General features: G+C 50.7%; 2 protein-coding genes across 14 annotated transcripts in view; both read left to right on the top strand.

Moving 5' to 3' along the window:
* Positions 1-432: 432 nt before the first annotated feature.
* Positions 433-10,331, top strand: LOC148662588 (C-type mannose receptor 2-like). 2 transcript variants are annotated; one of them, XM_088632288.1, is made up of 7 exons: positions 434-668; positions 2,805-2,858; positions 3,795-4,169; positions 4,830-5,177; positions 6,342-6,430; positions 7,789-7,909; positions 9,137-10,331. In XM_088632288.1, the coding sequence occupies exons 2-7, from the start codon at positions 2,822-2,824 to the stop codon at positions 9,139-9,141; spliced, it is 975 nt and encodes a 324-aa protein (XP_088488414.1). In that variant the 5' UTR covers positions 434-668; positions 2,805-2,821; the 3' UTR covers positions 9,142-10,331. The 2 variants fall into 2 exon arrangements, with proteins under 2 accessions (XP_088488413.1, XP_088488414.1); XM_088632287.1 differs by lacking the exon at positions 9,137-10,331 and having other exon boundaries at positions 433-668; positions 7,789-8,932.
* A 2,318-nt stretch (positions 10,332-12,649) lies between these two features.
* Positions 12,650-26,850, top strand: part of LOC148662587 (uncharacterized) — an 18,670-nt gene continuing 4,469 nt past the window's right edge. For 10 of the 12 annotated variants that reach the window (XR_015936841.1, XR_015936839.1, XR_015936840.1 and 7 more), the window contains exons 1-6: positions 12,654-13,490; positions 19,195-19,232; positions 19,920-20,249; positions 22,216-22,494; positions 22,577-22,861; positions 24,702-26,850. The exon at positions 24,702-26,850 is cut by the window's right edge. Coding sequence is in view for 1 of the 12 variants with exons in the window: in XM_088632248.1 (XP_088488374.1) it covers positions 13,408-13,490; positions 19,195-19,232; positions 19,920-20,249; positions 22,216-22,494; positions 22,577-22,861; positions 24,702-25,069 (1,383 nt within the window). In the remaining 11 variants the exon portion in view is untranslated. Of the gene's footprint in view, positions 13,491-19,194; positions 19,233-19,919; positions 20,250-22,215; positions 22,495-22,576; positions 22,862-24,701 lie in introns of all 12 variants that reach the window. The other 2 variants (XR_015936843.1, XR_015936842.1) reach the window with 2 other exon arrangements.

Genomic DNA, 26,850 nt, shown 5'->3' with positions numbered 1-26,850 from the left:
ACCCTCTACTAGATAAACCAGTTAGAAAACGGACAGTAATAACCCAGAAAATAAAAAAACCAACAACTTCACAATTCCCTGCAATTAGTTTAAGCTCTTTTAAAACTCCTTTGCATATGTTTTGCCTTGCAAACGTTCCCGCAGAGTAGTTAGCGACGTCTAAAACGACACTCCGGCTAAGAAAACAACCTACAGCAGCGCCTGGTGAACAAAATCCCTTTGCCTGTCGTGTTCATGGAGGGGGGCAGGTGGCCGAGGCGATCTCTGTGACGCAGCGAGCCGGGGGGGTCAGGGTGTCGCCTTCCCTGCTATTAGTTTAAGCTCTTTTAAAACTCCTTTGCATATGTTATGCCTTGCAAACGTTCCCGCAGAGTAGTTAGCGACGTCTAAAACGACACTCCGGCTAAGAAAACAACCTACACCAGCGCCTGGTGAACAAAATCCCTTTGCCTGTCGTGTTCATGGAGGGGGCAGGTGGCCGAGGCGATCTCTGTGACGCAGCGAGCCTGAGGGGGGGGTCAGAGTGTCGCCTTTGCTGATCCCAGGCTTGCTTGCAGAGGGCAGGGGCAGGCAGTAGGAGGAAGGAGTTTGAACGCCGACTGAGGAGCGGGGCGAGAACCGGGCTGCCCGAAGCAGAAACCCGGGAGGGGTCAGAGACAGACAGGCAGGTAGGAGGAAGGGGGGGGGGTGTATACTGTGCACGTACCGTTTACAGGCGTGCCGGCGCCCGTAGCTCAAAGGTGTTTCTCAAAATCCGCTCGGGTGGAAAGCAATCAGGAGCTAAACTCACTTAGAGGAGGGCGTCCTACCTCCGGGCAGGAACTGCTCAACAGCCAGCCTGCGGCTCCTTCAGCAGATCACCCGTAATGCCTACAGGGACACACAGTTTTCACTGTATTCAGCATAACTGCACTACTTAGACATAACGTACCGCACACACACCTGGACAGATCGCAGCTCTATCGATATTGAGCCCGGGCTGTGTTCGTTTTATTCCGTTTCTACTGCGCTCTGATGGCCACGGTCCCCATCCTCTCCGCCAGAGGGCGCTCCAACCTCCTCGCATCAGTTCTCTTCATGACTGCCTGCAGTATTGCCTGGTGTGGATTACCTGGTCAGACCGCATCTCGACCGCGGGTCACTGTAATCGATTCAGTAGTTTCCAGTTAAGGAGCATTTGGTCAGAGTCCAGCAGATCACGGCACAGCTCCTACCTCCAGGCAATAAGACCGCCGAACAGCTCACCTGCGGCTCCTTCAGCAGATCACCCTCAATGACTACAAGGACACACAGTTTTCACTGTCTTCAGCATAACTGCACTACTTAGACATAACGTACCGCACACCCCCCTGGACAGATCGCAGCTCTCTTGATATTGAGTTTTATTCCGTTTCTATCACATCATCATCTGTTATCATGTGACCTGATTTTCGTAACTTTACGTTTGGGAGTCTTGTGATTTCTTGTGAGCTCGCAGGAAAGACCTTTCAGCGCCGGCCACTGCGCTGTATCCGTTGTGCCATTTGCTCGATACCGTTCGCGGCGCCGAGACGCAGCCCCTGCGGTCCATCGCGATCCAGGAGTTTCGCGGCTCAGGAAGCGGCTGTCCCAGACGGCTGCCTGCAGGAGAACGCAGGCGAGATCATGAGGGGGAAACCGAATGGGGAGCGGGTGGCGAGACTCGGGGGGCGGGCGGTCTGAGTGGGGAGCGTCCTGCACCGCGCCTGCTCGTGTGCAGCTCGGGTCCCAGCGAGCGGGTTTTTAAAGTCTCCGATCAGCGGGTTAAAGACTACAGAACGACAAGCTCGGCTTGGACAGGACGCCAGTCCATCACAGGACACACACACACTCACACACCCTGGACAGGACACCAGTCCATCACAGGACACACACACACCCTGGACAGGACACCAGTCCATCACAGGACACACACACACTCACACACCCTGGATAGGACAGCAGTCCATCACAGGACACACACACACTCACACACCCTGGACAGGACACCAGTCCATCACAGGACACACACACACACACACACACACCCACACACCCTGGACAGGACACCAGTCCATCACAGGACACACACACACCCTGGACAGGACACCAGTCCATCACAGGACACACACACACCCTGGACAGGACACCAGTCCATCACAGGACACACACACACTCACACACCCTGGACAGGACAGCAGTCCATCACAGGACACACACACACTCACACACCCTGGACAGGACACCAGTCCATCACAGGACACACACACACACACACTCACACACCCTGGACAGGACACCAGTCCATCACAGGACACACACACACCCTGGACAGGACGCCAGTCCATCACAGGACACACACACACCCTGGACAGGACGCCAGTCCATCACAGGACACACACACACCCTGGACAGGACACCAGTCCATCACAGGACACACACACACACACTCACACACCCTGGACAGGACACCAGTCCACCACAGGACACACACACACCCTGGACAGGACACCAGTCCATCACAGGACACACACACTCACACGCCCTGGACAGGACAGCAGTCCATCACAGGACACACACACCCCCTGGACGGGACCAGGCTCCAAGGTCCAGAATTGAACCCAGAGCTGTGAGGCAGCTATGCTGACCCACTCCACCACTGTGCTGCCCACCTCGGGTAGCAAGTTTTGCCCTTTGCATTCGGTTAACCCGCGATCTAACTAACCAGTTCAAGAAAGGATTTTCGGTTTCTCCCGGCCGCACAGAGACGCAACTCACCGGCAACCATTTGGCTCTTGTGCTCGCAGATCGGGGCTTCCCAGTGATGGAGAGGGCCGTACTCCGCCACCTGCTTTTAACAGGTCAGTGTCTCGTTGAGGACCGATCACATCGATCGCCGGTACCCTGAACTCGTGCCTCCTTTGTTCCGATCATTGTTTTGGGGTTGGATCATTTCACATTGGTGGCGGTAGTGGGATTCCCCATGACCTGTACAGGGCTTTGAGCGGAGTGTCCAGAAAAAGCACTCTATAAGTGTCAGTAATTATTCTGATGAGGATTTCAGCTGCAGTAATTGTTCCATACTCTCGACAAGACCATCAGAGATCAACGCTACATCCCTGAAGGCGCCTCACTTCACGCATCTGAGTCCTGGGGCTCACAGAGGGGCTGGCGTTGGAGAAGGATGATGGCACATCAGCTCTCTAAAGCTGATCGTGCACAACATTGACAACATGGGTAGGGGCTGGCTGAGCTTAGCGTTGGTAAGCCTTGAGAGAGAAACAGTCATAAAATAGTTAAAATATCCTTCCACTTATGTATAGCGCTTTTCTGGACACTCCACTCGGAGCTCTTTCGAGGCCAGGGGGAATCCCACCACTGCCACCAATGTGGAGCCCCCACCTGGAAGATGCTCCAGTCCGCTCGGTGGAGAGGAGAGCAGAGTGATGAAGCCAGTTCAGAGAGGGGGGGGTTATTAGGAGACCATGATGGGTAAAGGACAGGGGGGACATTTGGCTACAACACTGGGGTAACAGCCCTACTCTTTTTAAGAAACACCCTGGGATTTTTAATGACCCCAAAGAGTCAGGACCTCGGTTTCATGCCTTCGCCAAAGAATGCCACCTTCTTACAGCCCAGTGTCCCCCGTCACTATACGGGGGCATCAGGACCCACACAGACCGCAGGGTGAGAGCGCCCCCTGCTGGCCCCACTCACACCTCTCCCAGCAGCAACCTTAGTTTTTCCCAGGGGGGGGGGCTGCCAGCAGGCACTAAACCCGGGCCTCTCTGGTCCAGGGCTGTGGGCGCTGATGCCCCCCGGCCCCGGGCGCGCCTTCCTCTTCGTGAGCACCCCCAGGACCTGGCCCGAAGCCCGCCGGTACTGCCGGGAGGGGCGGGGCGGCGACCTGGCCTCCGTCCTGGGCCCGGCCGACACCCGCCGGCTCCTGGAGCTGGCCGGGGGTCCCGCCCCGGGCCGGGCCTGGCTGGGGCTGCACCGCGACGGCGGCGGCTGGCGGTGGTCGTCGGGCGAGGGGGGCCACGGCTTTCGGAACTGGATGGCCGGCGAGCCCAACAACCTCCGCGGCAAGGAGGACTGCGTGGAGATGTCGGGCGGCGGGACGTGGAACGATGCCCCGTGCGGGCAGCAGAAAAACTTCGTCTGCTACCAGGGTGAGTATTCCCGCTCCGGACTGCTGGCCCCACTAACACCTCTTCCAGCAGCAGCCTTAGTTTTTCCCAGGAGTCTCCCCTCCAGGTACTGACCAGGCTCACACCTGCTGAGCTCCAGTGGGGGGGCTGCCAGTTGTGAGTTGCAGGGTGATACAGCTGCTGGCACTAGGAACGCGAAGCAGGCCAAGCCCTCCCCTGCCGGCTCCCGAAACGAAATGTTTCTCACGGGCGGGCCGGGTGTTCCCAGTGTTGTAACAGAAGAAATAAGGTTCTTGATCCCGAGATGAAGTAAAACAGATGAGTTTATTGCATGCAAGGAACAATAAAGCCGAAGTCTTGTTTCCCGCAAGAAACAACAAAACCGAAGTATTGTTCCACGTACTGTTACAAACTTTTGGGTTATATAGTGTTTTCTTCTCCGTTTCTGACGTCACTCGGTCTGATGGTAAAGAGGGGGGTTCATGGTATTTGGCCAGTTTACGATGTTCTGGGCAAATGGTCAGTTTAACATTACACCCAGGGGGGTTCCTAGCTTGCATCTGCAATCCTTATCAGTTAACCCCCTTTCCTGCCATAAACCCCAGCTTGTGACTTAGAAGTCTAAACCCCCTACAGAAAGGATTAAATTCAAACCCCCGTCTTCACATCTTTCTTCATCAGTGACCGGCGGCGGCGGCGGCGCGCTCCAGTACACCCTGATCCGGGACCAGAAGAACTGGACCGAGGCGCGGAAGCACTGCCGGGACCGATTCACGGACCTGGCCGTCGTCAGGGACCCCAGCGACAACGCCGCCGTCAGCGAGCAGGCGGCCGGCACGAACGCCTGGATCGGCCTGTCCCTCGAGCCCTGGAGGTGGGCCGACGGGGCGGGCCTCGCCTTCCGCCGCTGGGGCGGGGCGCAGCCCCTGAACGAAGGGGGCGGCGAGAACTGCGGGGCGATGGACCTGACGACGGGGACGTGGGCCGACGAGGACTGCGGCCGGGAGTACGCCTTCTTCTGTTCCCAGGGTAGGCGGACCACCGTCGGGGGGGGGGGGGGCTCGTTTCGACCACGTTTGCCCCCGGAGGGGCAAAGGAGGAAAGGAGAGCAGCGAGGGGCGGGAGGGGAGACGATGGTTGAGACGGGAGGGATGGGAAAAAAACCGCAATCGCTCTCCGCTGCTGCACATCCAAGAGTGTTACCGAGCAGAAACGCGGGAGGGGTCCGAGACGGGCGTGTCTGTCCTCCTGCATATCAACATGCCCTGGCTGATCGCGGCTCTGGGCCCCCCTTGTCCCCAGCTCCCCTCCTTTTCGTTCCCGGCAGCTGACTCCCCGGCTCATTCCTTGCGATCGCACCGGGAGAGTGCTGGTCCCCCAGGCCCCCCGGGCGGGAGGGGAGACGATGGTTGAGGTGGGAGAGACGGGTGGGGGGGGGGGGGGAACCGCGATCACGCCTCCGCCGCTGCACATCCAAGAGTGTTACCGAGCGGAAACTCGGGAGGGGTCCGAGACGGGCGTGTCTGTCCTCCTGCATATCAACATGCCCTGGCTGATCGCGGCTCTGGGCCCCCCTTGTCCCCAGCTCCCCTCCTTTTCGTTCCAGCGTCACCCTTGGGTAGCTGACTCCCCGGCTCATTCCTTGCGATCGCGACGGGAGAGCCGCGGCGGTGCTGCTCCCCCGGCCAGCTCCGTCGCGTCTCGAGCTCGTAGTTAACGTCAGCGCGGGAAGCACCCTGTCTTCTCTGGCTTGTTTGTGTCCATGATTCGAATTTGACCCAACTGTTGGAACTTGGAAGTCGGATCCCGTCTTCAGTTCCGGGCCTTGAAACGGCAAAGAAAATTAAATAAGTTTGATTTCAAAGGAGTAAGCAATAGCTAGAAGCACTGCAAGGGGGAAAAATGTGATATCGGAGGTTGTGACACCAACGGATCAAGTCCGAGAGTCCGGGCTCGCTCGCCTGGCTGTGGCCTCATACTGTCAGGGAGCAGAGGAGAAGACCGAGCCCATTAAGGAAACGATAGTGGCACAGTGCCCAGCCTGGCTGCCCTGCAGTGAGGGAGCCCCGAGTTCAATTCCCGACTAGGGGGTGCCGTCTGCCACGAGCGGACGTGAACCTGCAACCTCCACGCAGACGCTGTGCCACCTCCCTGTCTGGTTTGTCTTCACATTCCTCTTGCGTGTCTCTGCAGGGAAGAGGGTGGTGATGAAGGTCGGGCTCTCTCTGGGTAAAAGCCTGAACCCGAATGACCCTGAAATGACGGAACATCTCTTGGGCCAGGTAGGTAAAAAAACGGGTCTCCTGCTGGATCCCCTAATTCTTGAACGCTACAGACCTCGTCCTACTCCTCGTCATTAAAGAACCATATCAGTTTATCACACCCCGCCTTAAAACACAATGTCTATGGAAAGTCTGCACACTCCTTCGATACAAACACACGTCGAGATCTCGCATGCCGAAATCGAAATACAATTTATTTTACCCATATTTACGCTGTGTGACCCACGACCCCCAATCGGAAAAAGACCTTCGGAAACGTTCCGACAAATGAAAACCGAGAGCAACAGATTGGATACGCGTCCACACCCCTGAGTTTTAGTGCTCGGTGGACGTACCTTGTTATCTGAAATCACAGGCATAATTCTGTGCGGACGGCTCCGTGCCCGTGTGGCATGCCTAGATTGGGAAAGGTTAGCTCATCCCATCAAGTGGGGTGGCTCTGTGGCTCAGGATCTGCGCCTGTGGCTGGAAGGGCTTCCCGGTTCAAATCCCACGGTCGGCAGAGGAATCCTACTCCGTTGGGGCCCCTGAGCGAGGCCCTTCACCCCAGCTGCTCCAGGGGTGCCGTATAAATGGCCGACCCTGCGCTCTGACCCCCCAGCTTCTCTCTCTCCCCGTCTGTGTGTCTCCTGGAGAGCCAGCTGGGGTCTGCGACAAGACCAATTCCTCATGCAAGAAATTGTATAGGGCCAATAAAGGGATCTTCTCTTCAAAAGGTCCATTAAATCAATTATAGAGGGGACTGCTGATGCACCAATCAAAATCATTCCACAAGTTTTCAATTTCAACGGCGATTCAGTTCTCAGCTGGATGGACCCATTTCCCATTGGCCCTTACCAATTACGGCCTCCTCATAATAATCCCCCTCTATGAACTGGCTTCATCCCTCTGCTCTCCTCCCCACTGAGAGCTACATGTCCCATCATCCAGGTGGGGGCTGCACATTGGTGGGGGAAGTGGGATTCCCCCTGACCTGTAAAGCAGACTGGCGCATCATCCAGGTGGGGGCTGCACATTGGTGGCGGCGGTGGGATTCCCCCTTTACCTGTAAAGCGCTTTGAGTGGAGTGTCCAGAAAAGCCCTATGTAAGTGCAAGCAATCATTACTACTTTACTGGTGAAGCTACAAAGCCCCAGCTATGCATGAACACCCCCGTCACGGGGTGACAATGCTGGTATAACTAGTTTCAGGGCTCTGACTGGCAATGTGAACAGGTTTACACCTCTGTTCCTGGGCATGTCCACTGTCGCTATTGTCCACAGACTTTTCTGGGCTGCGGGACGTTCTCTGTAGGGAAACGCGGCCTCCGTAGGGAAACAGGACCGACCGACTCCAACGCCCCGGTGCTGTGATTTCAGATACGCAGCGAGCTCTTCCGGACCGTGTCCATGGGGAACACCAGCCTGCGCTGGAGGGAGCAGTCGGATGGGCTGGTTTTCCACCAGGAGGAGGACAGCCGAGGAGGAGGAAGAGGAGGAGGTGAGACGGGGGTCTAGCGAAGATCCTCCCCCCTGGGCCAGGTGGAACTGAGTGACGTAGGCGCCCCCTGCCCTGGACGAGCGACGCGGAAGGGATCGAGCAGGCCGGAGTCACACAGATTGATGGGTTTCTCTCATCCTTGGCCATTCCTGCCGGCAGCAGTGTCACCCTGCAGCTCCCCCAGGTGGCAGCCCCCCCCCCCCCCCACCACTGGAGCCCAGCAGGTGTGAGCCTGGCCAGTACCTGGAGGGGAGACTCCTGGGAAAAACTGAGGCTGCTGCTGCTGGGGGAGGCGTGAGTGGGGCCAGCAGGGGGCGCTCTCACCCTGCGGTCTGTGTGGGTCCTGACGCCCCAGTATAGTGACGGGGGACACTGGACTGTAAACAGGCGCCGTCCTTCGGATGAGACGTCAAACTGAGGTCCTGACTCTCTGTGGTCAGTTTCTCGAAAAGAGTAGGGGTGTAACCCCGGCGTCCTGGCCAAATTTCCCATGACGAGCCCTGGCAGTCTAGGCTACGTGTGTGTGTGTGTGTGTGTGTGTGTGTGTGTGTGAGACAGTAAGATGTCCAGCTCTGGCAGTCCAGGGTGTGTGTGTCTGTGTGTGTGTGTGAGACAGTAAGATGTCCAGCTCTGGCAGTCCAGGGTGTGTGTGTGTGAGAGACAGTAAGATGTCCAGCTCTGGCAGTCCAGGGTGTGTGTGTGTGTGTGTGTGTGTGTGTGTGTGTGTGTGTGTGTGTGTGTGTGTGTGAGAGACAGTAAGATGTCCAGCTCTGGCAGTCCAGGGTGTGTGTGTGTGTGTGTGTGTGTGTGTGTGTGTGTGTGTGTGTGTGTGTGTGTGAGACAGTAAGATGTCCAGCTCTGGCAGTCCAGGGTGTGTGTGTGTGTGTGTGTGTGTGTGTGTGTGTGTGTGTGAGACAGTAAGATGTCCAGCTCTGGCAGTCCAGGGTGTGTGTGTGTGTGTGTGTGTGTGTGTGTGTGTGTGTGTGTGTGTGTGTGTGTGTGTGTGTGTGTGTGTGTGAGAGACAGTAAGATGTCCAGCTCTGGCAGTCCAGGGTGTGTGTGTGTGTGTGTGAGACAGTAAGATGTCCTGCTCTGGCAGTCCAGGGTGTGTGTGTGTGTGTGTGTGTGTGTGTGTGTGTGTGTGTGTGTGTGAGACAGTAAGATGTGTGCAATGCCAGATCCATACCGCAGGGTGATCCAATGTGCTGGTTTGTGTTCTGTCCACAGGGTAGTGGGTCTCCAGAGGCAACTGAGCTCCAGCCTGATGGACGTCACTACATGACCAGGACCGTCCAGCAGGACTGGACCACTATTCTCGTCCAAACACCCGGAGTATCTTGTGTGTCCCGGGTCCGAAAAACAGCATTACTTGATCCAGACGCACAAGGCTTTAGATTCCAGCTCTAATCTCGAATCCTATATCACTATCATAGTTTTTGCTGTGAGACATGCAGCTGCATAGTTTATGTGCTTTCTCTTTATGGGATTTCTTTAAAATTGTGTTACCTAGTTTCCCCAGCTTTAATTGTATGATTAATTAGCAAAATTGTAATGACTGTTTAATTGTGAGAGAACCCAAAAATGTCACACACAGCTTGGGCAACAGGGCCCTAGTGATCGAAACAGGTCACGCGTTCTCAGAGCAACGTGCGAGTCATTGGGCCCAAAACCAGACATCACAATATTGTCGGGAACGACAAACACCACTACAAACTCGATTCGGACATCTGACTGAGACTCTGGAAATTCCCCATTTTAGTTTCATACTTGCTCATGAGTCCTAGCAACTTCAGCTGTTTTTTTTAATCTCATTTTAGCGCTACGGAATAAAATATTCATTTTCCGTGCAGGTTTTATTTTCTAAAACAAATGTCGTTATTTATAGATTTACTGTTTCATTATTTTCAGTATAAATCGGAAATATTTGGGCTTGTGTTTTCATCATCTTTAACGTGTTCAGAAGGACTAGCCTTCTGCCTTGTCACTGTGCGCTGTCACACTGAGCTGCGCCTGACTCAGCTGGGATAATCAGGATAACTTGTGTCTAAAGTGTAATAAAGATGTTGACACAGAAGGTGTGATGCTTATGATGAGAATCTAAATAGATACTTTATTGATGCCCAGAGGGAAACTGCAGTAAGGGTTGTGTGACTGTCTGAACGCTTCACAGTGTTTAACATAATAGCTCCCTGGCTGAAAACCTAGCACCTCAACTTCACCCTTGGAGCTGGCTCCCTGGTTCATTCCTCATGAAGGAGGTGGGTTGTGACAGTGCTGATCTTCGCTCAGTGCTCTCAGTTCCTCAGCCAGGCAAACTAATGCCAAACACTGGAGTATTAAGGAGTATGCAATATCACCTGAAGACTACATTGACTTTATACCGATATGTATACTGATGATAAATAAATGAAACTTATACTAACATTACAGTATTGTTTTTCCCATATCAGCCTACTATATCAGCTGCATATGCATCTAGGTTTCTCTAAACTTTATGTTATGAATCGATACTTTCAAAACTGATCCGTGACACAGGGTTATACAATAGTTTGTGTCCACAATTGTATTTAAATGATTTGATTATTCATGTTTTTTTTTAATTCCTTTATGCTGGTGAAGATGGTAGCAAAGGTGGGTGTTTGCTCTCATCCATAGAGAAGCTGATTAAAAATATCAATCCAAAGTGCCTCTATCCTGCCAAAAAGCCCAGAAGATCTACTTTTATCGTGCCATGCAGGAGTAATTTCAACACACAAATACGCAGAAGAAACTGGTCAATAGGCTTGCAAACAACAGCCTGTTACAAATGCCAAGAACCGCAAGGGCAAATATCCACCCATTCATTTTCTAACCCCTTTATTCAGTACAGGGTCGTGGGGAAACTGGGGTCTATCCAAGCAAGCAACAAGAGCAAGGCAGGATACACCTGGGACAGGACAGCAGTCCATCACAGGACACACACACTCACACACCCTGGACAGGACAACAGTCCACTACAGGTCAAACACACACACACCCTGGACAGGGCAGCAGTCCATCACAGGACAAACACAGACACACACACCCTGGAGAGGACAGCAGTCCATCACAGGACACACACACACAAACACCCTGGACAGGACAGCAGTCCATCACAGGACACACACAGACACACACACCCTGGACAGGACACCAGTCCATCACGGGACACACACACACACTCAAACACCCTGGACAGGACAGCAGTCCATCACAGGACACACACACACTCACACACCCTGGACAGGACACCAGTCCATCACAGGACACACACACTCACACACCCTGGACAGGACACCTGTCCATCACAGGACACACACAGACTCACACACACCCTGGACAGGACACCAGTCCATCACAGGTCAAACACCATGGTCAATTTTCCCAAAAGCAACCTTCGTATGTCTTTGGACTGCAGAGGTGAAACAGCACCAGTGTTGTCTTTATTTTGTATCCACAGAACACAGCTGGAAGTTGTACAGGTAGAGAGGCCCCACATTCGAAACGTTGTGTTTCTTTTCAGCATGGAATAAACCTTTACTTGTTCTTCCTATAGTTGAAAGTCTAAATATGTCATCCATAAATAAGACCACAAAATTAGGGACTCTTAACCTTTTAAATGGGAAAGGAATGAAAAAAAAACATTCAAACTAAAAATAAACATATAGAACTCAGTATTTCTGAAAGAATCACAGGTAGGATCAATCATCCTTGCAAACGGATCATGTCTTGCGCTGTTTGTAGAATAACGTTGCTATTATCCAGACCAACGCATGATCTGCACTTAACACTACGCTTTCTTAAACTGTTTCTCAATGTATTGCAAATCCATGTCGGCTACAGTCCTCACTCGATACAAAAAAAATCACGTTTGTTTTCACAGCAGTGAAAACTGTTTGGGTCACAAACGAAACAAACCGATAGCGTAACGCCGACCACAACACTTCAGACAGAAACCGCCCAACGGAAGGGTGTTATAAATATTTTGACCAGCAAACTCAAAACACGGCGCCAGGGACTGCATATCGCCAGGACACAACCCGGCAGCGTGTTTCATAACCGGATACAACCGCACATGGATCTTTTGTCAAAGGAACGCCTTAACTAATGATGCAGCTCGGGAATAAACCTATTACTCGTAACAAATAATAATAATAATAATAATAATAATAATAATAATAACATCACTTTATTAACCCTTTACAATTTCTTGCAGTAGGAATGATCTTTTCGCAGACCCCAGCTGGCTCTCCAGGAGACACACAGACAGGGAGAGAGAGAAGCTGGGGGTCAGCTATTTATACAGCGCCCCCGGAGCAGTTGGGGTTCGGGGCCTCGCTCAGGGGGGGGGGCCCAACGGAGTAGGATTCCTCTGCCGGCTGCGGGATTTGAACCGGCAAACCCCTTCCAGCCAGGGGCGCAGATCCTGAGCCACAGAGCCACCGCTACCGCCCCATTAGTATATTATATTATATATGTTATATAGCTATATAATATTAGTATAATATAACTGATATTGTAATTAGTTCAGGTGGGGAGCTGCGTCAGCAGGCGTAGGCTGCAAAGGAACAAGTAATAGGTTTATTCCATGCTGAAAAGAAGTAGTGGTATTCTCATATCTCCTGACGAGGGGGCGCTAGGAGGGCGCAGTGAATATTATGTCCCCTTGCTGACGCTCCTCTTGGCCAGACTCGATGGTTGTTTTGAATCTGCTGCCCAAAAAAAAAAGTCACAGGAGTTGTTGCAGACGTCGTTTCATTGAAGAGTTTTTTTAATTTTCATCGGTAAGGTGATAAAATGGTGTAGCCGGGTGGATGCGTGTTTCTCTTTATCGTCTTGATTTGCCCTCGCCCTGGAAAGTTCTTGAACTGGGCGGAGACCAACTCCCCCTCTGTCTTCGACTTGCTTATATCGGTTTCCAACGTGTTCAAACGCGTTTTAATCCTTTTTTCTTTTTAGGAAAACAGAGGGTGTGTTCGCGATCATTTCTGGGAGAATGCGACGGGGAACGTGGACATGTTACGAGCTGTGCGTGTTTAACTGGGCGGTGTGTTACAATGTTATTAAAATAAATCACGCCAGTCTGCGGTAGGGACGCGGTGCATTCTCAGCTTTCGCCTGGTATCTGCGTGGGGAAAAAGCGAAATGTTGCACAGATCCCCGATCGCAGTGTTTCTGCAGCGCTGAAGGACAAAGGACGGATGCCGAGTTTGACGCTACACGACTCTTTAATCGACTCTTTAATCGAATTCACGAGCGGAGTGAGGACATCATGATCGGAGAATTTCTAGTCTTGTGTTTGTGCTCAAGGTGCACACTGGACACGATGGGGGGGTGGGTCTCGTTTTTCTTTTAAATCCAGCACGGAAATGACCGAACGACTCGCTTGATGAACTCCCCAAACAAAATATAAAGAGCTCGCCTACTCAATGGCTACGGCACATCTGTATTGAAAACGGGGCTCCTTGTCGACCGCTGTAATGAACAGTAGGCGCACACGCCCTTTGGAGCCAGGCCAAACCATGCTGAAACAGCCCAGCTACAGCGGTGTCTGGGCGAAAAGGTAAGAGATACCAGATTCGCCTTTCACGTCTGTTTTGGCTGTGTCCAGTTGTGTACTGTGGAGAGTAAGAGTTCCTATTGTAACACTACAATAAAAATCTCAAAACTTCCTTCATCTTAACTGTGACAAGACTGAAGTCATGCTTATTGGTACCCCCCATCAACTTCGTAAAGCCAGTCCTGTAACCCTATCTGTAGATGGCTCTGTACTTGAGCTCCAATCAAAATTGAAAAACCTTGGGGTTATATTCGATTCTGGCTTAACATTCGACCCACATGTACAGCATACTGTCAAAACATCTTTTTTTCACCTTAGAAATATCGCAAGACTACGCCCTATGCTATCATTAACTGTGGCTGAAAAGCTGATCAACATATTTGTATTCTCTCGAATTGACTACTGCAATGCTCTGCTCCCTGGGGTATCTAAATCTACTCTGAACAAGCTGCAGTATGTCCAAAATTCAGCATCCAGAATCCTGACCAGGTCTAGTGCAAGTGTTCACATTACTCCTATCCTGGAGTCCTTGCACTGGCTTCCGGTCAAATTCCGCGTAGACTTTAAAATCCTCATGCTCACCTACAAGGCTTTACATGGCTTGGCACCTCAATACCTGTCTGAACTTTTATCGCCCTACTCCCCACCTCGCAACCTACGCTCTTCAAATTCTGCCCTCCTTACTGTCCCCCAAGCCCGTCTACATTGTATGGGCGACAGGGCCTTCTCCTGCTACTGTATGCCCCCAAGCTCTGGAACTCTTTGCCCAAGGATATTAGAGAGTCACCTTCTCTAAAATCCTTCAAATCCAGACTCAAAACCTTCTTCTTCAGAAAAGCCTTTACTTAACTGGTTCCATTCTTCACCCCTCTGCTCTTCTTAATACCATCTTCCACGGTCTCCTCTATTGTTATTGTTGTATTGTTGTAATTATAATTGTGTCCTGTCTTGTGAAATTTTCTTATTTATTGTTGTAGTCTTCTTATTTATTGTTATTGTCATCCTGTAAAGCGCTTTGAGAAGCCACCTTTAAAGGCGCTATATAAAATAAAGTTTATTATTATTATTACTACAGTAGGTGGCGTGAGAGAAATCTAGCCCTGACATCCTAGCCTTGTCCTATGCCAGCAGATAACTAACGCCTTAAAGTTGGGGGTTACTGTGCGGGGTGTGTCACTATGAATTCCCTGTCTTTTTCACTGCTTTATAATTGTTTTCCTACTGTATCTACTGATATTGTACAGTCCAAGGGTTTGAGAGTGATGCTTGATAATTGATATTTATCCATCTGCAGTCACTGTTGAAGAGAGAGTAATATTCAATTCAATTCAAGGTGCTTTGTTAGCATGACCGATGGGTACAATCAGTGTTGCCAAAGCAAGTGAAATAATGAAATTCACATGAAACAAAACAAAAAATAACAATAATATAAAATCTACAGACATATTCCAGACATTTACAACAAAGACGTATTATAAAATATTGCCATATTCTGTAGGCAGCTGAAAGAGATGCACTTCGGTGTCTTATTGTCTCATTGTTGTTTCCTTGTTTCGTTGGCGTTCCGTTGTTGTTCCCAGTATAGATCAAAAGTGGTGTGATGAGACGATAGCACGGCTATCAGACTGTGAGTAAGGAGAGGAGGTTGAAGGAAACGGAAGAGAAATTGAGGAAAAAATCTGCCAGAGGGTGGGTGAGTGGGTGGGACGTTGCAGCGTGTGGAAAGGTGTGTGAATAGTACTCAGTGTGTGTGCGGAGAAGCTGAAAACAGAAATCTGGATGATCACATGGTGTTTGGCCTGAGCAGGACTGAGCAGGACAAGTGCCTGACCAGAGGTGTTGGGATAAACGGACTTCTACCTGTATTGGAATAAGTGATGCTGTGTTTATGCAAAGTTATGCTGTTAGAAGAGATGGATGGACGGGCCAAACAAAATATAACGCGTCCATTATACTAAATTATAATTAAAATGTTCCCGACATCTAAAACCTAATCTTTCAGGTTTCAAGTTTATTGTCATTACACTCAAATACATGGTATATGGTATAACGAAATGCTATTTAGCTAGCTCTCGGACATAAGTAGTACAAAGAGGAAAAACAACAGCAATAACAATACAATTGTGTAGCAAAAGAAAGACGGAGACAACAGGCAGTGTGCAAAAACAACCAACAACAGGCAGTGTGCAAAACAACCAACGACAGGCAGTGTGCAAAACAACAAAAAGGTAACAGGTTATGTGCATAAAATATGCATCAACAGAATGAAATAAAGGGATAGAAATGATGGGGAGTGAGCTTTTGCCCTGTATGGTAGAGGTAGATTTTCAATGTGTGTTTGGGTTTTTGGTAAGAAAGGAAGAAGGCACTGTGAGGTGAGAGGCTGGGAATTTAACAGTTTGATAGTGGCGGGGGTAAAAACTGTCTCGGAGTCTGGTAGTCCGGGCCTGAATGATCCGGTACCGTTTTCCAGATGGTAGCAGATCATAAAGATCTAAGACCTAATCTAAGACCTTAAGGACGTGATACGAAAAGAATAGTCTTGATGTGTATGTATGTCTTATGAACTTGCGTGCCGGCATCTTCCTACACAGCGTGGGTGTGTGTAAGACCTCAGTGCGTAACTGTGAAGTTTTGGTACAGTAACTGACGATGCGAGTGTGTCTAGCCAGCCGGACTGGCGGGAGACTTAACTAAAGGAAATCAAACAGCAACTTAAGTGACTAGAAAATGATAGAGCATCTAAAACATAGAAGTACAAATACCAGCACAGTACAGGTGGACCTAAATGGGTTATCTCAACATGTTATTTGTATCAAATTCATTCAAACAAAGTTGAAATATATGGGGAGAGCACAGACCTGCAGTGGTGAACTTTATAGTGCTTAGCTTTAAGTTTCATTAAAGGGGTGAGTCCTCATTCGTAATTAAGCACATTTATTTAACGGCTTGAAACCAGATATTGCTAACGTGCTGTAGATTCAGAATCGTGACTGGGCGATAACGCCACTCTGAAAGTTGCAGAAGTGGTTCAACTCCGCCGACCGATGGAGAGAAACGTGCACGCTAAGGTGGGAGCAGTTCACAGGGGGTGTATTCCACAGAAATCGGATGAATCTCGGAAACTAAATAAGATCTCCGGTTTCGCAATGAGTGTAAAAGGATACAGGTCGTTTTAAGGGAAACTGCAGAAAGCACGTGCAGGATGAAGACGACCTGTCCTGGGGAAGACAAACAGTCCTTTGAGAGATCTGTTTACCTAGAGTAGCCCCCCCCCAAGCCTGTCCTAGTCCACTGAGCAAAATAAATTAAAACTAAACTGCACTACTAGTGGGATGTCTGTTTCTCTGTCATGGGATACAGGAGCACGGCTGTCATGCTCGTGTAATGGAAAGTTACCGAGAAAAAGCGTTTTATCCTAAAGATGTGGTTTACGGACAGAGCTGTGCTCTTAGATACTTAGAACACAGTGTGAGAGCACCCCAGCTCGTCGAGGGCACGGGGTTTTCAAATAAAGTTTCTCTCTGCTGCTTGAAGAAGGGAGTGTGGGAAACTATTTTATTAACTGCTCTTCTTTGTTTAAGCAAACACCTATCAGGAATGGAAAATTACTGCTTTGCCTGTCTTTGAAGTGTTGCGTCAGCTTAAAAAAAGAGATCTAAAACAAGGTGCTCTCCCTGCTTGCTTCTGAATCGGCCTTCACTTCTCTGCACAGACGGGTGACGGCTTTTTCCCCCACATTGCGATATGAATAAAGACCTTACTGAGGGAAGGAGAACAATGGGAAATCAGGCCAGGACACTGGGGTGACACCCCTACTCTTCTCCAGAAACACCCCGGGATTGTTAATGAGCACAGAGAGTCAGGACCTCGGTTTGACGTCTCATCCGAAGGATGGCACCTATTTCCAGTATAGTGTCCCCCGTCACTATACTGGGGCATCAGGACCCACACGGACCGCAGGGTGAGAGCGCCCCCTGCTGGCCCCAGTCACACCTCTCCCAGCAGCAGCCTTAGTTTTTCCAGGTACTGACCAGGCTCACACCTGCTGAGCTTCAGTGGGGGCTGCCAGCTGTGAGCTGCAGGGTGATCTGGCTGCTGGCTAGACAACTTCAAAAGGATTTAGTCCTGTGGTCTGTGGTCATTAACAATCCCAGGGCGTCTCTCGAAAAGAGTAGGGGTGTAACCCCAGTGTCCTGGCCAAATTTCCCATTGGTCCTTACCAATCATGGCCTCCTAATAACCCCCCCTCTCTGAACTGGCTTCATCCCTCTGCTCTCCTCCCCACTGAGAGCTGCTGTGTGTGGGGAGCGTTCTGGCGCACTATGGCTGCCGTCGCATCATCCAGGTGGGGGCTGCACATTGGTGGCGGTAGTGGGATTCCCCATGACCTGTCAAGCGCTTTGAGTGGAGTGTCCAGAAAAGCACTATAGAAGTGTAAGCAATTATTAATTAGTATTATTATTAATATTATTATTATTATTTGTCACAGGGAGGCCAGTGCATCTCACTGACACTTTTGTTGCCCACCATCATGATCTGACACAATTAACTAATTCTGTGTTGCAGTATTGTCATTTGCTCTCACAGGCCAATGGCCTCACCACCCACCAAGCGAAGGCGGCCTGGGGAAAGGCCATTCCTGGAGGCCGAGACCTACAGCCGGGAGAGTGGGTGTGGATTAAAAAGATACCATCCCAGACGCTGCAGGCCAAGCGCTGCTGATGACAGACTGTGAAAGGCCAGAGGCAGGACCAGGGGATTCACTTCTCTCGACGTGCCCAGCCTCCGGTGGAATCCACAACATAAAGACTATTTTCAATTGTGGTTTTGGGGAGTAGTGTTGTTTGTGCGTATAATTGTTTACATCGCACAGATTAAGAGTACAATCACTGCTCTTATGTCAACGCATCACCTCCGATACGAATGTTAGGACAAGTACGAAGTAACGTTGGCGGACTCCGTGTTTTTGTTGAAAAATGGAGGCTATGTTCCTGTTTTACAAGGGGGGGATTGATGGAGCCTGCTAGCAGCTTCTACATCAGGTCTACTAAGGTTGCTGCTTGGAGAGGTGTGAGTGGGGCCAGCAGGGGGCGCTCTCACCCTGCGGTCTGTGTGGGTCCTGATGCTCCAGTATAGTGACGGGGGACACTGGGCTGTAAACAGGCGCCGTCCTTCGGATGAGACGTCAAACCGAGGTCCTGACTCTCTGTGCTCATTAACAATCCCGGGGTGTTTCTTGAAAAGAGTAGGGGTGTAACCCCGGCGTCCTGGCCAAATTTCCCATTGGCCCTTACCAATCATGGCCTCCTAATAATCACCCTCTCTGAACTGGCTTCATCCCTCTGCTCTCCTCCCCACTGAGAGCTGCTGTGTGGGGAGCGTTCTGGCGCACTATGGCTGCCGTTGCATCATCCAGGTGGGGGCTGCACATTGGTGGCGGTAGTGGGATTCCCCATGACCTGTAAAGTGCTTTGAGTGGAGTGTCCAGAAAAGCACTATATAAGTATATATATTATATATATAAGTATTTACCATTGGCCCTTACCAATCATGGCCTCCTAATAACCCCCCTCTCTGAACTGGCTCCATTACTCTTCTCTGCACTCTGGTGCAGCTGGAGGGGATCCACATGACCTGTAAAGCGCTTTGAGTGGAGCGTCCACTTAAAATTAAGGAATTATTGATATTGTTATTGTTATTATAGGTCACCCACATGGATTCTGTTGCTGATTCTCTCATCAGGTGAGTCAGCTTTTGGGGACCCCTGGACTGACTGGACCAGGGACACAGACCCCCGGACTGACTGGACCTGAGGTCACAGACCCCCGGACTGACTGGACCAGAGACACAGACCCCCGGACTGACTGGACCAGAGTCACAGACCCCCTGGACTGACTGGACCAGGTACACAGACCCCCTGGACTGACTGGACCAGGGACACAGACCCCTGTATTAAGTGGACCAGGGTTACAGACCCCTGGACTAACTGGACTGGGGTCCCGGACTACTTCTCTCACTGGATTGAGGTTCTTCAGGACCAGGGTTGGAGACCCCTCATTTAGATGAGCCTCATCCTCTTTCCTGTTGGCTGATGGGACAGTGCAAGTGTCCCTGAGCCCACCAGCTCCAGATTGGATGTACTGTTGGATATACTGGGTGCAGTGGTTAGTGGTATCCCGGGTTTCCTCAGACCAGTCCAGACGCACGCTGGTGGGTGGAACTGGCTTCTGGGTGTGAGTGTGTGTCTGCCCCAGCAGTGTGTGTCTGCCCCAGCGTGTGCCTGGCGTCTGTACCCTGCCTTGCACCTGTTGCATGCTGGGATAGGCTCTGACATCCCCGGCAACTCCGACCTGGAAATAGTGATCAGAAGACGGAGGGATGGGATTGAATTTATCTCACGCGTTCTTGCTTTTTTTCCCCATCGCCCAGTCTCCTCGGAACACGTCCCGGTGGCGGCGAAATTCGGGGATTCGGTCACTCTGCCCTGCGACGGAAAACCCTACATTCTTGGGATCCCTGAAGACGCGCTCCACGTTTTCTGGGAAACCCTGGATTACCGCGTCTACGAGTTCGTGGGCGGGAAGGGCTATCCTGACAACGGGTTCCAGGACAGAGCCGAGATGTCCCAAGAGAAGATCAGCCAGGGGGACTTCTCTCTGACCGTCCACAACACCACCTTCTCCGATGGCCAGATCTACGCGTGTTACCTCCTAACGGAGAGCAGACGCTTGCTTCAGAGTGTGGACCTTCTCATTCTAGGTATGTTTTTATATGGCCAGCAGCCATATCACCCTGCAACTCACAGCTGGCAGCCCCCCACTGGAGCTCAGCAGGTGTGAGCCTGGTCAGTACCTGGAGGGGGAGACCTCCTGGGAAAAACTAAGGTTGCTGCTGGGAGAGGTGTTAGTGGGGCCAGCAGTGGGCGCTCACCCTGCGGTCCGTGTGGGTCCTGATGCCCCAGTACAGTGATGGGGGACACTGGACTGTAAACAGGCGCCGTCCTTGGGATGAGACGTAAAACCGAGGTCCTGACTCTCTGTGGTCATTAAAGATCCCAGGGTGTTTCTTGAAAAAGAGTAGGGGTGTAACCTCGGTGTCCTGGCCAAATTTCCCATTGGCCCTTACCAATCATAGCCTCCTAATAACCCCCCTCTCTGAACTGGCTTCATCACTCTGCCCTCCTCCCCACTGAGAGCTGCTGTGTGGGGAGCGTTCTGGTGCACTATGGCTGCCGTCGCATCATCCAGGTGGAGCTGCACACTGGTGGCAGTAGTGGGATTCCCCATGACCTGTAAAGGGCTTTGAGTGGAGTCTCCAGAAAAGCGCTATATAAGTGTAAGCAATCATTATTATTATTATTATTATTATTATTATTATTATTATTATTATTATTATTATTATTATTACAAAGATGGTGGTTACGAAGATAGAAAGCACTGAGCGGGGATAATCAATAATTAAATTGACCATCAGAACTTCCAAATTGTGTTGCCAGGAATATAGCCGAATGGTCAGTATAGTTAGAGATCTTTATTCTTTGGCACAGTTTCAGCGAGGGAGCAATACATCAGAGGCCAACTCGGTTGATCACACATTTCTGAAGAATGACGATGACACCGATAACTAAACAACACGACAGACGACATGTACTTTACCCTTATTCAAAGACAGGGCATCTCGGAGGTCAGTGTCCTGACCAGCCGGTGAAACCCACACTACTGCCCAGTGTTGCTGCCCGATTCTCCCTTCCTGTAATTCTAGATAAAGCGCATGAGAATCTGGCTCCGTGTTTAACTCCTCCAGCTCCCAATAGCCAAGGGAGAACGTTTTTGACCTGCGGATTCCCGATAGAGGAAATCAGGAGTTTCCTAAAATAACAAGTTCCCTTGGACATCGGGTCAAGTGCCGAGCAGGAAACTGGTCTGTAAGGCTGAGCTAAGGCGGAACTAACATAGGGGTCTCATAACTCTGCGTGCACAGGGTTTGGGAATGTCAGTACGGCTCCCGTCTGTGAGACCTCTGGTGACGGGCTCAGTCCTCAGAGAAGTGAGCCGCTGACCTGTCCGAGGAGACACAGAGGAGCTCCCGACCTGAAATTCTTTGTGTCCCAGCATGTTCCAGGTTTGCATGAATCCATCACGAGTCGCTCTGTACTTTCTGTGTGTTTCAAATATCGACTCTGTACAGAAGAGCATATTAATGTGTTCATGTTACTCGTGTGGAGGAATCGTAGCTGAGATATTTTCTCAGACACCGACACCGACACCTAGTGGTGGCGTGAGGCACTGTGAGAGGATCAGGGAGGTGAGAGGGAACGTTTTTCCAACATCCTAAAACTGATCGGAAGTTCTGATGGCAGGAAATTTGCTTTTTCCCCCCCGAAAGAATTCATCTTTTTTTCCAGTTGTCCATTTCACCAAGAACAGTAAGGTGGCTGGCTTACTGATTTCATTGGGGATATGTTTGTTCGTTCAAAGAAGAATTAAAAGGTGTAAAAAGTTAGTATCTCCTTTTGATGAGGATAGACTGGATCAAACCAAAACAACATTGGAAGTGAATTGCGAATGTATCGAGTTGTGATGCACCCGTAACTTGAACCGAACGTGCCTGGGGCGTGTGCTTGTGAAATTCAATTTGAAAGGCAAAATGAAGCTGATCGCAGTCCGAACTCGAGGTGTTGTTATCAAACTGCATATTCAACAGGTTTCTACCTGTCCCTTTTCAGCTCGCGCAGAAGTCCGCAGCCTGCAGTCTGGTGTCTCTCTGTCTCTCCCTCTCTACACTGCTGGTCCAGTGGAGGTGCTGTTTGATCCTGGAGGATCTGCCCAGTCTCCCAGGGTCTTACTGAGCAGGGCAGGGCTTCCTGGACCCGGGTACGAGCAGAGAGTGTCAGTGCAGAACAGCTCTCTGACGCTGCATTCCCTCACTCCAGCTGATCAGGGCAACTACACAGTGAGGGACCTTAAGGGAAACACTATCAGCACTGTGATTGTCACTGTGGGAGGTGAGCAGTAGGGTCACTAGTGGGCTCTATATTCTTGCCAGAGTGTGTTCTTATATCATCATCTATTCTGATTGTCTTTCAGCTCACAGAGACACTGTCACCCTGCAGCCTGGAGCCTCTCTGTCTGTCCCCCTGTTCACTGGAGAGCCAGTGGAGGTGCTGTTTGACCCTGCAGGAGCTGGAAACTGGACCTCAGTGTGTTCTGTCCAGAACAGCACAGCCCGCTGTGTCCCCCAGTACAGAGACAGAGTGTCGGTGCAGGACGGCTCTCTGACGCTGCGCCCCCTCACTCCAGCTGATCAGGGCAACTACACAGTGAGGGACCTTCAAGGAAAGACTATCAGCACTGTGATCGTCACTGTGGGAGGTGAATAATAATATAATAAACTTTATTTTATATAGCGCCTTTAAAGGTGGCTTCTCAAAGCACTTTACAGGATGACAATAACAATAAATAAGAAGGCTACAACAATAAATAAGAAGAATACACAAGATAAGACACAATTACAATGACAACAATACAACAGTAACAATAGAGGAGACCGTGGAAGATGGTATTAAGAAGAGCAGAGTGGTGAAGAATGGAGCCAGTTAAGTAAAGGCTTTTCAGAAGAAGAAGGAGTTAGAGAAGGTGACTCTCTGATATCCTTGGGCAAAGAGTTCCAGAGCTTGGGGGCATAGCAGGAGAAGGCCCTGTCGCCCCTACAATGTAGACGGGCTTGGGGGACAGTAAGGAGGGCAAAATTTGAAGAACGAAGGTTGCGAGGTGGGGTGCCCAGCCATGTAGAGCCTTTTAGGCGAGCAGGAGGATTTTAAAGTCCACGCAGAATTGACCGGAAGCCAGTGCAGGGACTCCAGGATAGGAGTAATGTGAACACTTGCACTAGACCTGGTCAGGAGTCTGGCTGCTGAATTTTGGACCTACTGCAGTTTGTTCAGAGTAGATTTAGATACCCCCAGCGAGTAGAGCATTGCAGTAGTCAATTCGAGAGAATACAAATATGTTGATCCAAATACCAGAATACCAGATACCGGAATAAATTCCGGTATCTGAGAGTTTTTTTGCACCTGCAAAACGTGGAGTGTAGCTCGTGCCTGGCCTGAACCCTCTCCAATGGCTGAGCGACGTGCCTCTGCAGCTCTTGCAATGGCAGCTCAGCACTTGCAGTGGAACTACACCCTCAATCAGGACTGTGTGTGTGTGTGTGTATGTGGGGGGGGGGGGGGGCAGTGCACTATGGGAGTTGTAGTTCCTGCCAACTGGGGAAACGCCCCTCGGGACTACATTTTCACATCCGCTGTCCGCATGTGGCCTGGCACTCCCGGAAAACGTCCCCACGCTTATGTCCGTTTTCCAGGCACCAGAAGCCAGACACGTAGCTGCTTGAAGGATTATTTTGCTCCAGAAATGGGGGGGGAAAAAGAGCAAAATCGGACGTGCAAAACTCCCCTTCCTGTCGACGGTTGTGCTGTTGCACGTGAACTTAGTTTATAAATCCTTTCGCCCTGAAATAAAGGGAAAGTTGAGTTTTTACCACTATTATTGGTTTTCGATGAGACGGCGGTTCGAAGGGAGCTGGCGATGCTATTTACCAGTTACTAGTAGTTTTTTGTGAGTTACTTACCCATGTAGATCAGATCACTTTACTAACCCTATACAATGTCTTGCATGAGGAATCGGTCTTGTCGCAGACCCCAGCTGGCTCTCCAGGAGACACACAGACAGGGGGAGAGAGAGAAGCTGGGGGTCAGAGCGCAGGGTCGGCCATTTATACGGCACCCCCGGAGCAGCTGGGGTGAAGGGCCTCGCTCAGGGGGGGCCCCAACGGAGTAGGATTCCTCTGCCGGCCGCGGGATTCGAACCAGCAAACCCCTCCCAGCCACAGAGCCACAGCTCCGCCCCGGTATCCCTATCTGAACTGTATGTTGGGATCAGATCTCAAGCTCATTACATTATTCTTTATGGATATTAATTCCCCTTTTGCTAGACGTTGCGTTATTTTTCAGGAACATAACCTGACCTTACAGTTGACCTCTCTGTACTGTATTTGGTAGCTGCAAGTGAACCACAAACTCTGTTTAACTGGCGGTCTCTAACCTGCCTCTAATCCATTTCTTCTTATGGGGAAAGAACTTGAAGCCAGAAAGTTCACGAGGATTATGATGAATTATTATTGTTGTCTTCCTCTTGTCCTCCGGTCTCACAGGACCAGCTCCTCCAGGACGAACTCGTCTCCTCTCCATCCTCATCCCTGTCCTGACTGTCCTGTCCGCCCTGGGAGTCCTGGCTGGTCTGTACTATGGAAAGACCAGGAGAGAGAACCAGGCAGGAGACAGGCCTGCGATGTTCTCTGCCCTCAGAGATGGCGACGATGGAGAGACGGGAGACGAGGAGGCACAGCGAGAGAGGAGAGAGTCTGGGGGAGTAGAGGTGGACACTGCTGGTGATGATGGAGAGACAGGAGACGAGGAGGCACAGAGAGAGAGGAGAGAGGCTGGGGGAGAAGAGGTGCACACTGCTGGCGACGATGGAGAGACGGGAGAGCAGGAGGCACAGTCAGATAGGAGAGAGTAGGGGTGCACACTGCTGGTGATGATGGAGAGACAGGAGATGAGGAGGCACAGCGAGAGAGGAGAGAGTCTGGGAGAGTAGAGGTGCACACCGCTGGCGACGATGGAGAGACAGGAGAGCAGGAGGCACAGTCAGAGAGGAGAGAGTCTGGGAGAGGAGAGACGCACACTGCTGGTGCTGTCGGAGACGCAGGAGATGAAGAAGCACAGACCCTCCCCTGTGCTGCAGTGACATAAGATCCCTCCTCATCTCCTGTTTGACAGGACTGTTGTAAGACCTGACATTAGAAGACCCGTTGTCTTTTGGAACTAAACAATGTGCGTTAAGCATGTTAGTTCCTTCAGCAGGGCCGGCGCCAGAGGGGAAAATCTGTGGGGGGGGGCGGCTGAAATTAGGAGGGGGGTGATGATTTTTTGGTTGAAACGGAGCCGTTGCAAAGCCCCCTTTTTGCTGGTGCATCCCCAGCTAGGGCCGCTGGTGAACTATGATTACTGTGCGTCTCCCAGGTGTGGTAGCAGTTCAGTGGGGAGTATATACCCTTCTATATATCAATTACTATCTGGGTGAAAGGTGTTAAATGCAAGGAATTCCTTATCATAACTAGTATTTTCTGAACCTAGCCTTTGAGTCAAATGAACACTTTTGTTTTGAACACTGGATGTAATTATTTCTACTGGTGCGCGTAACAGATGCTGGTCAGTTCCAGATCCAGATAAAATGAGGTGCCAAATTTGAGGAGAAAAAACATGCATGTAAAAAATGAGAACCTGAAAAAAGACACAAGAAATAATGCACTAAGGAACTTAGGAAGTGTGTATGTGTCCTGTGATGGACTGCTGTCCTGTCCAGGGTGTGTGAGTGTGTGTGTGTGTCCTGTGATGGACTGCTGTCCTGTCCAGGGTGTGTGAGTGTGTGTGTGTGTGTGTGTGTGTGTGTGTCCTGTGATGGACCGGTGTCCTGTCCAGGGTGTGTGAGTGTGTGTGTGTCCTGTGATGGACTGCTGTCCTGTCCAGGGTGTGTGAGTGTGTGTGTGTGTCCTGTGATGGACTTGTGTCCTGTCCAGGGTGTGTGAGTGTGTGTGTGTCCTGTGATGGACTCGTGTCCTGTCCAGGGTGTGTGAGTGTGTGTGTTACCTGTGATGGACTCGTGTCCTGTCCAGGGTGTGTGAGTGTGTGTGTCCTGTGATGGACTGGTGTCCTGTCCAGGGTGTGTGAGTGTGTGTGTGTCCTGTGATGGACTCATGTCATGTATATTATTATTAATATTTTGACCAGCAAACTCAAAACACGGCGCCAGGACTGCATATCGCCAGGACACAAACCTATTACTCGTAACTATTAATAATAATAATAATAACATCACTTTATTAACCCTATACAATGTCTTGTCGCAGACCCCAGCTGGCTCTCCAGGAGACACACAGACAGGGAGAGAGAGAAGCTGGGGGGTCAGAGCACAGGGTTGGCCATTTCTACGTCACCCCTGGAGCAGCTGGGGTTCAGGGCCTCGCTCAGGGGGGCCCCAACGGAGTAGGATTCCCCTGCTGGCTGCTGGATTCGAACCGGCAAACCCCTTCCAGCCACAGAGCCACAGCTCCGCCCCGGTATCCCTATCTGAACTGTATGTTGGGATCAGATCTCAAGCTCATTACATTATTCATTATGGATATTAATTCCCCTTTTGCTAGACGTTGCGTTACTTTTCAGGAACATAACCTGACCTTACAGTTGACCTCTCTGTACTGTATTTGGCTGCTGCAAGTGAACCACAAACTCTGTTTAGCT

This window comes from Lepisosteus platostomus, chromosome 5, assembly GCF_059453375.1.
Source record: "Lepisosteus platostomus isolate fLepPlt1 chromosome 5, fLepPlt1.hap1, whole genome shotgun sequence".
Lineage (NCBI taxonomy): Eukaryota > Metazoa > Chordata > Actinopteri > Semionotiformes > Lepisosteidae > Lepisosteus > Lepisosteus platostomus.
Note: the sequence above shows the minus strand (reverse complement) of the source record. Positions and strands in the feature narration are given on the sequence as shown.

Coding starts and splice junctions, on each gene's coding strand:
- LOC148662588 (XM_088632287.1), top strand. CDS start 2,822: ATGGAGAGGGCCGTACTCCGCCACCTGCTTTTAACAG. Junction 2,859..3,794: donor CCGCCACCTGCTTTTAACAG/GTCAGTGTCTCG, acceptor TCTCTGGTCCAG/GGCTGTGGGCGCTGATGCCC. Junction 4,170..4,829: donor AAACTTCGTCTGCTACCAGG/GTGAGTATTCCC, acceptor TTTCTTCATCAG/TGACCGGCGGCGGCGGCGGC.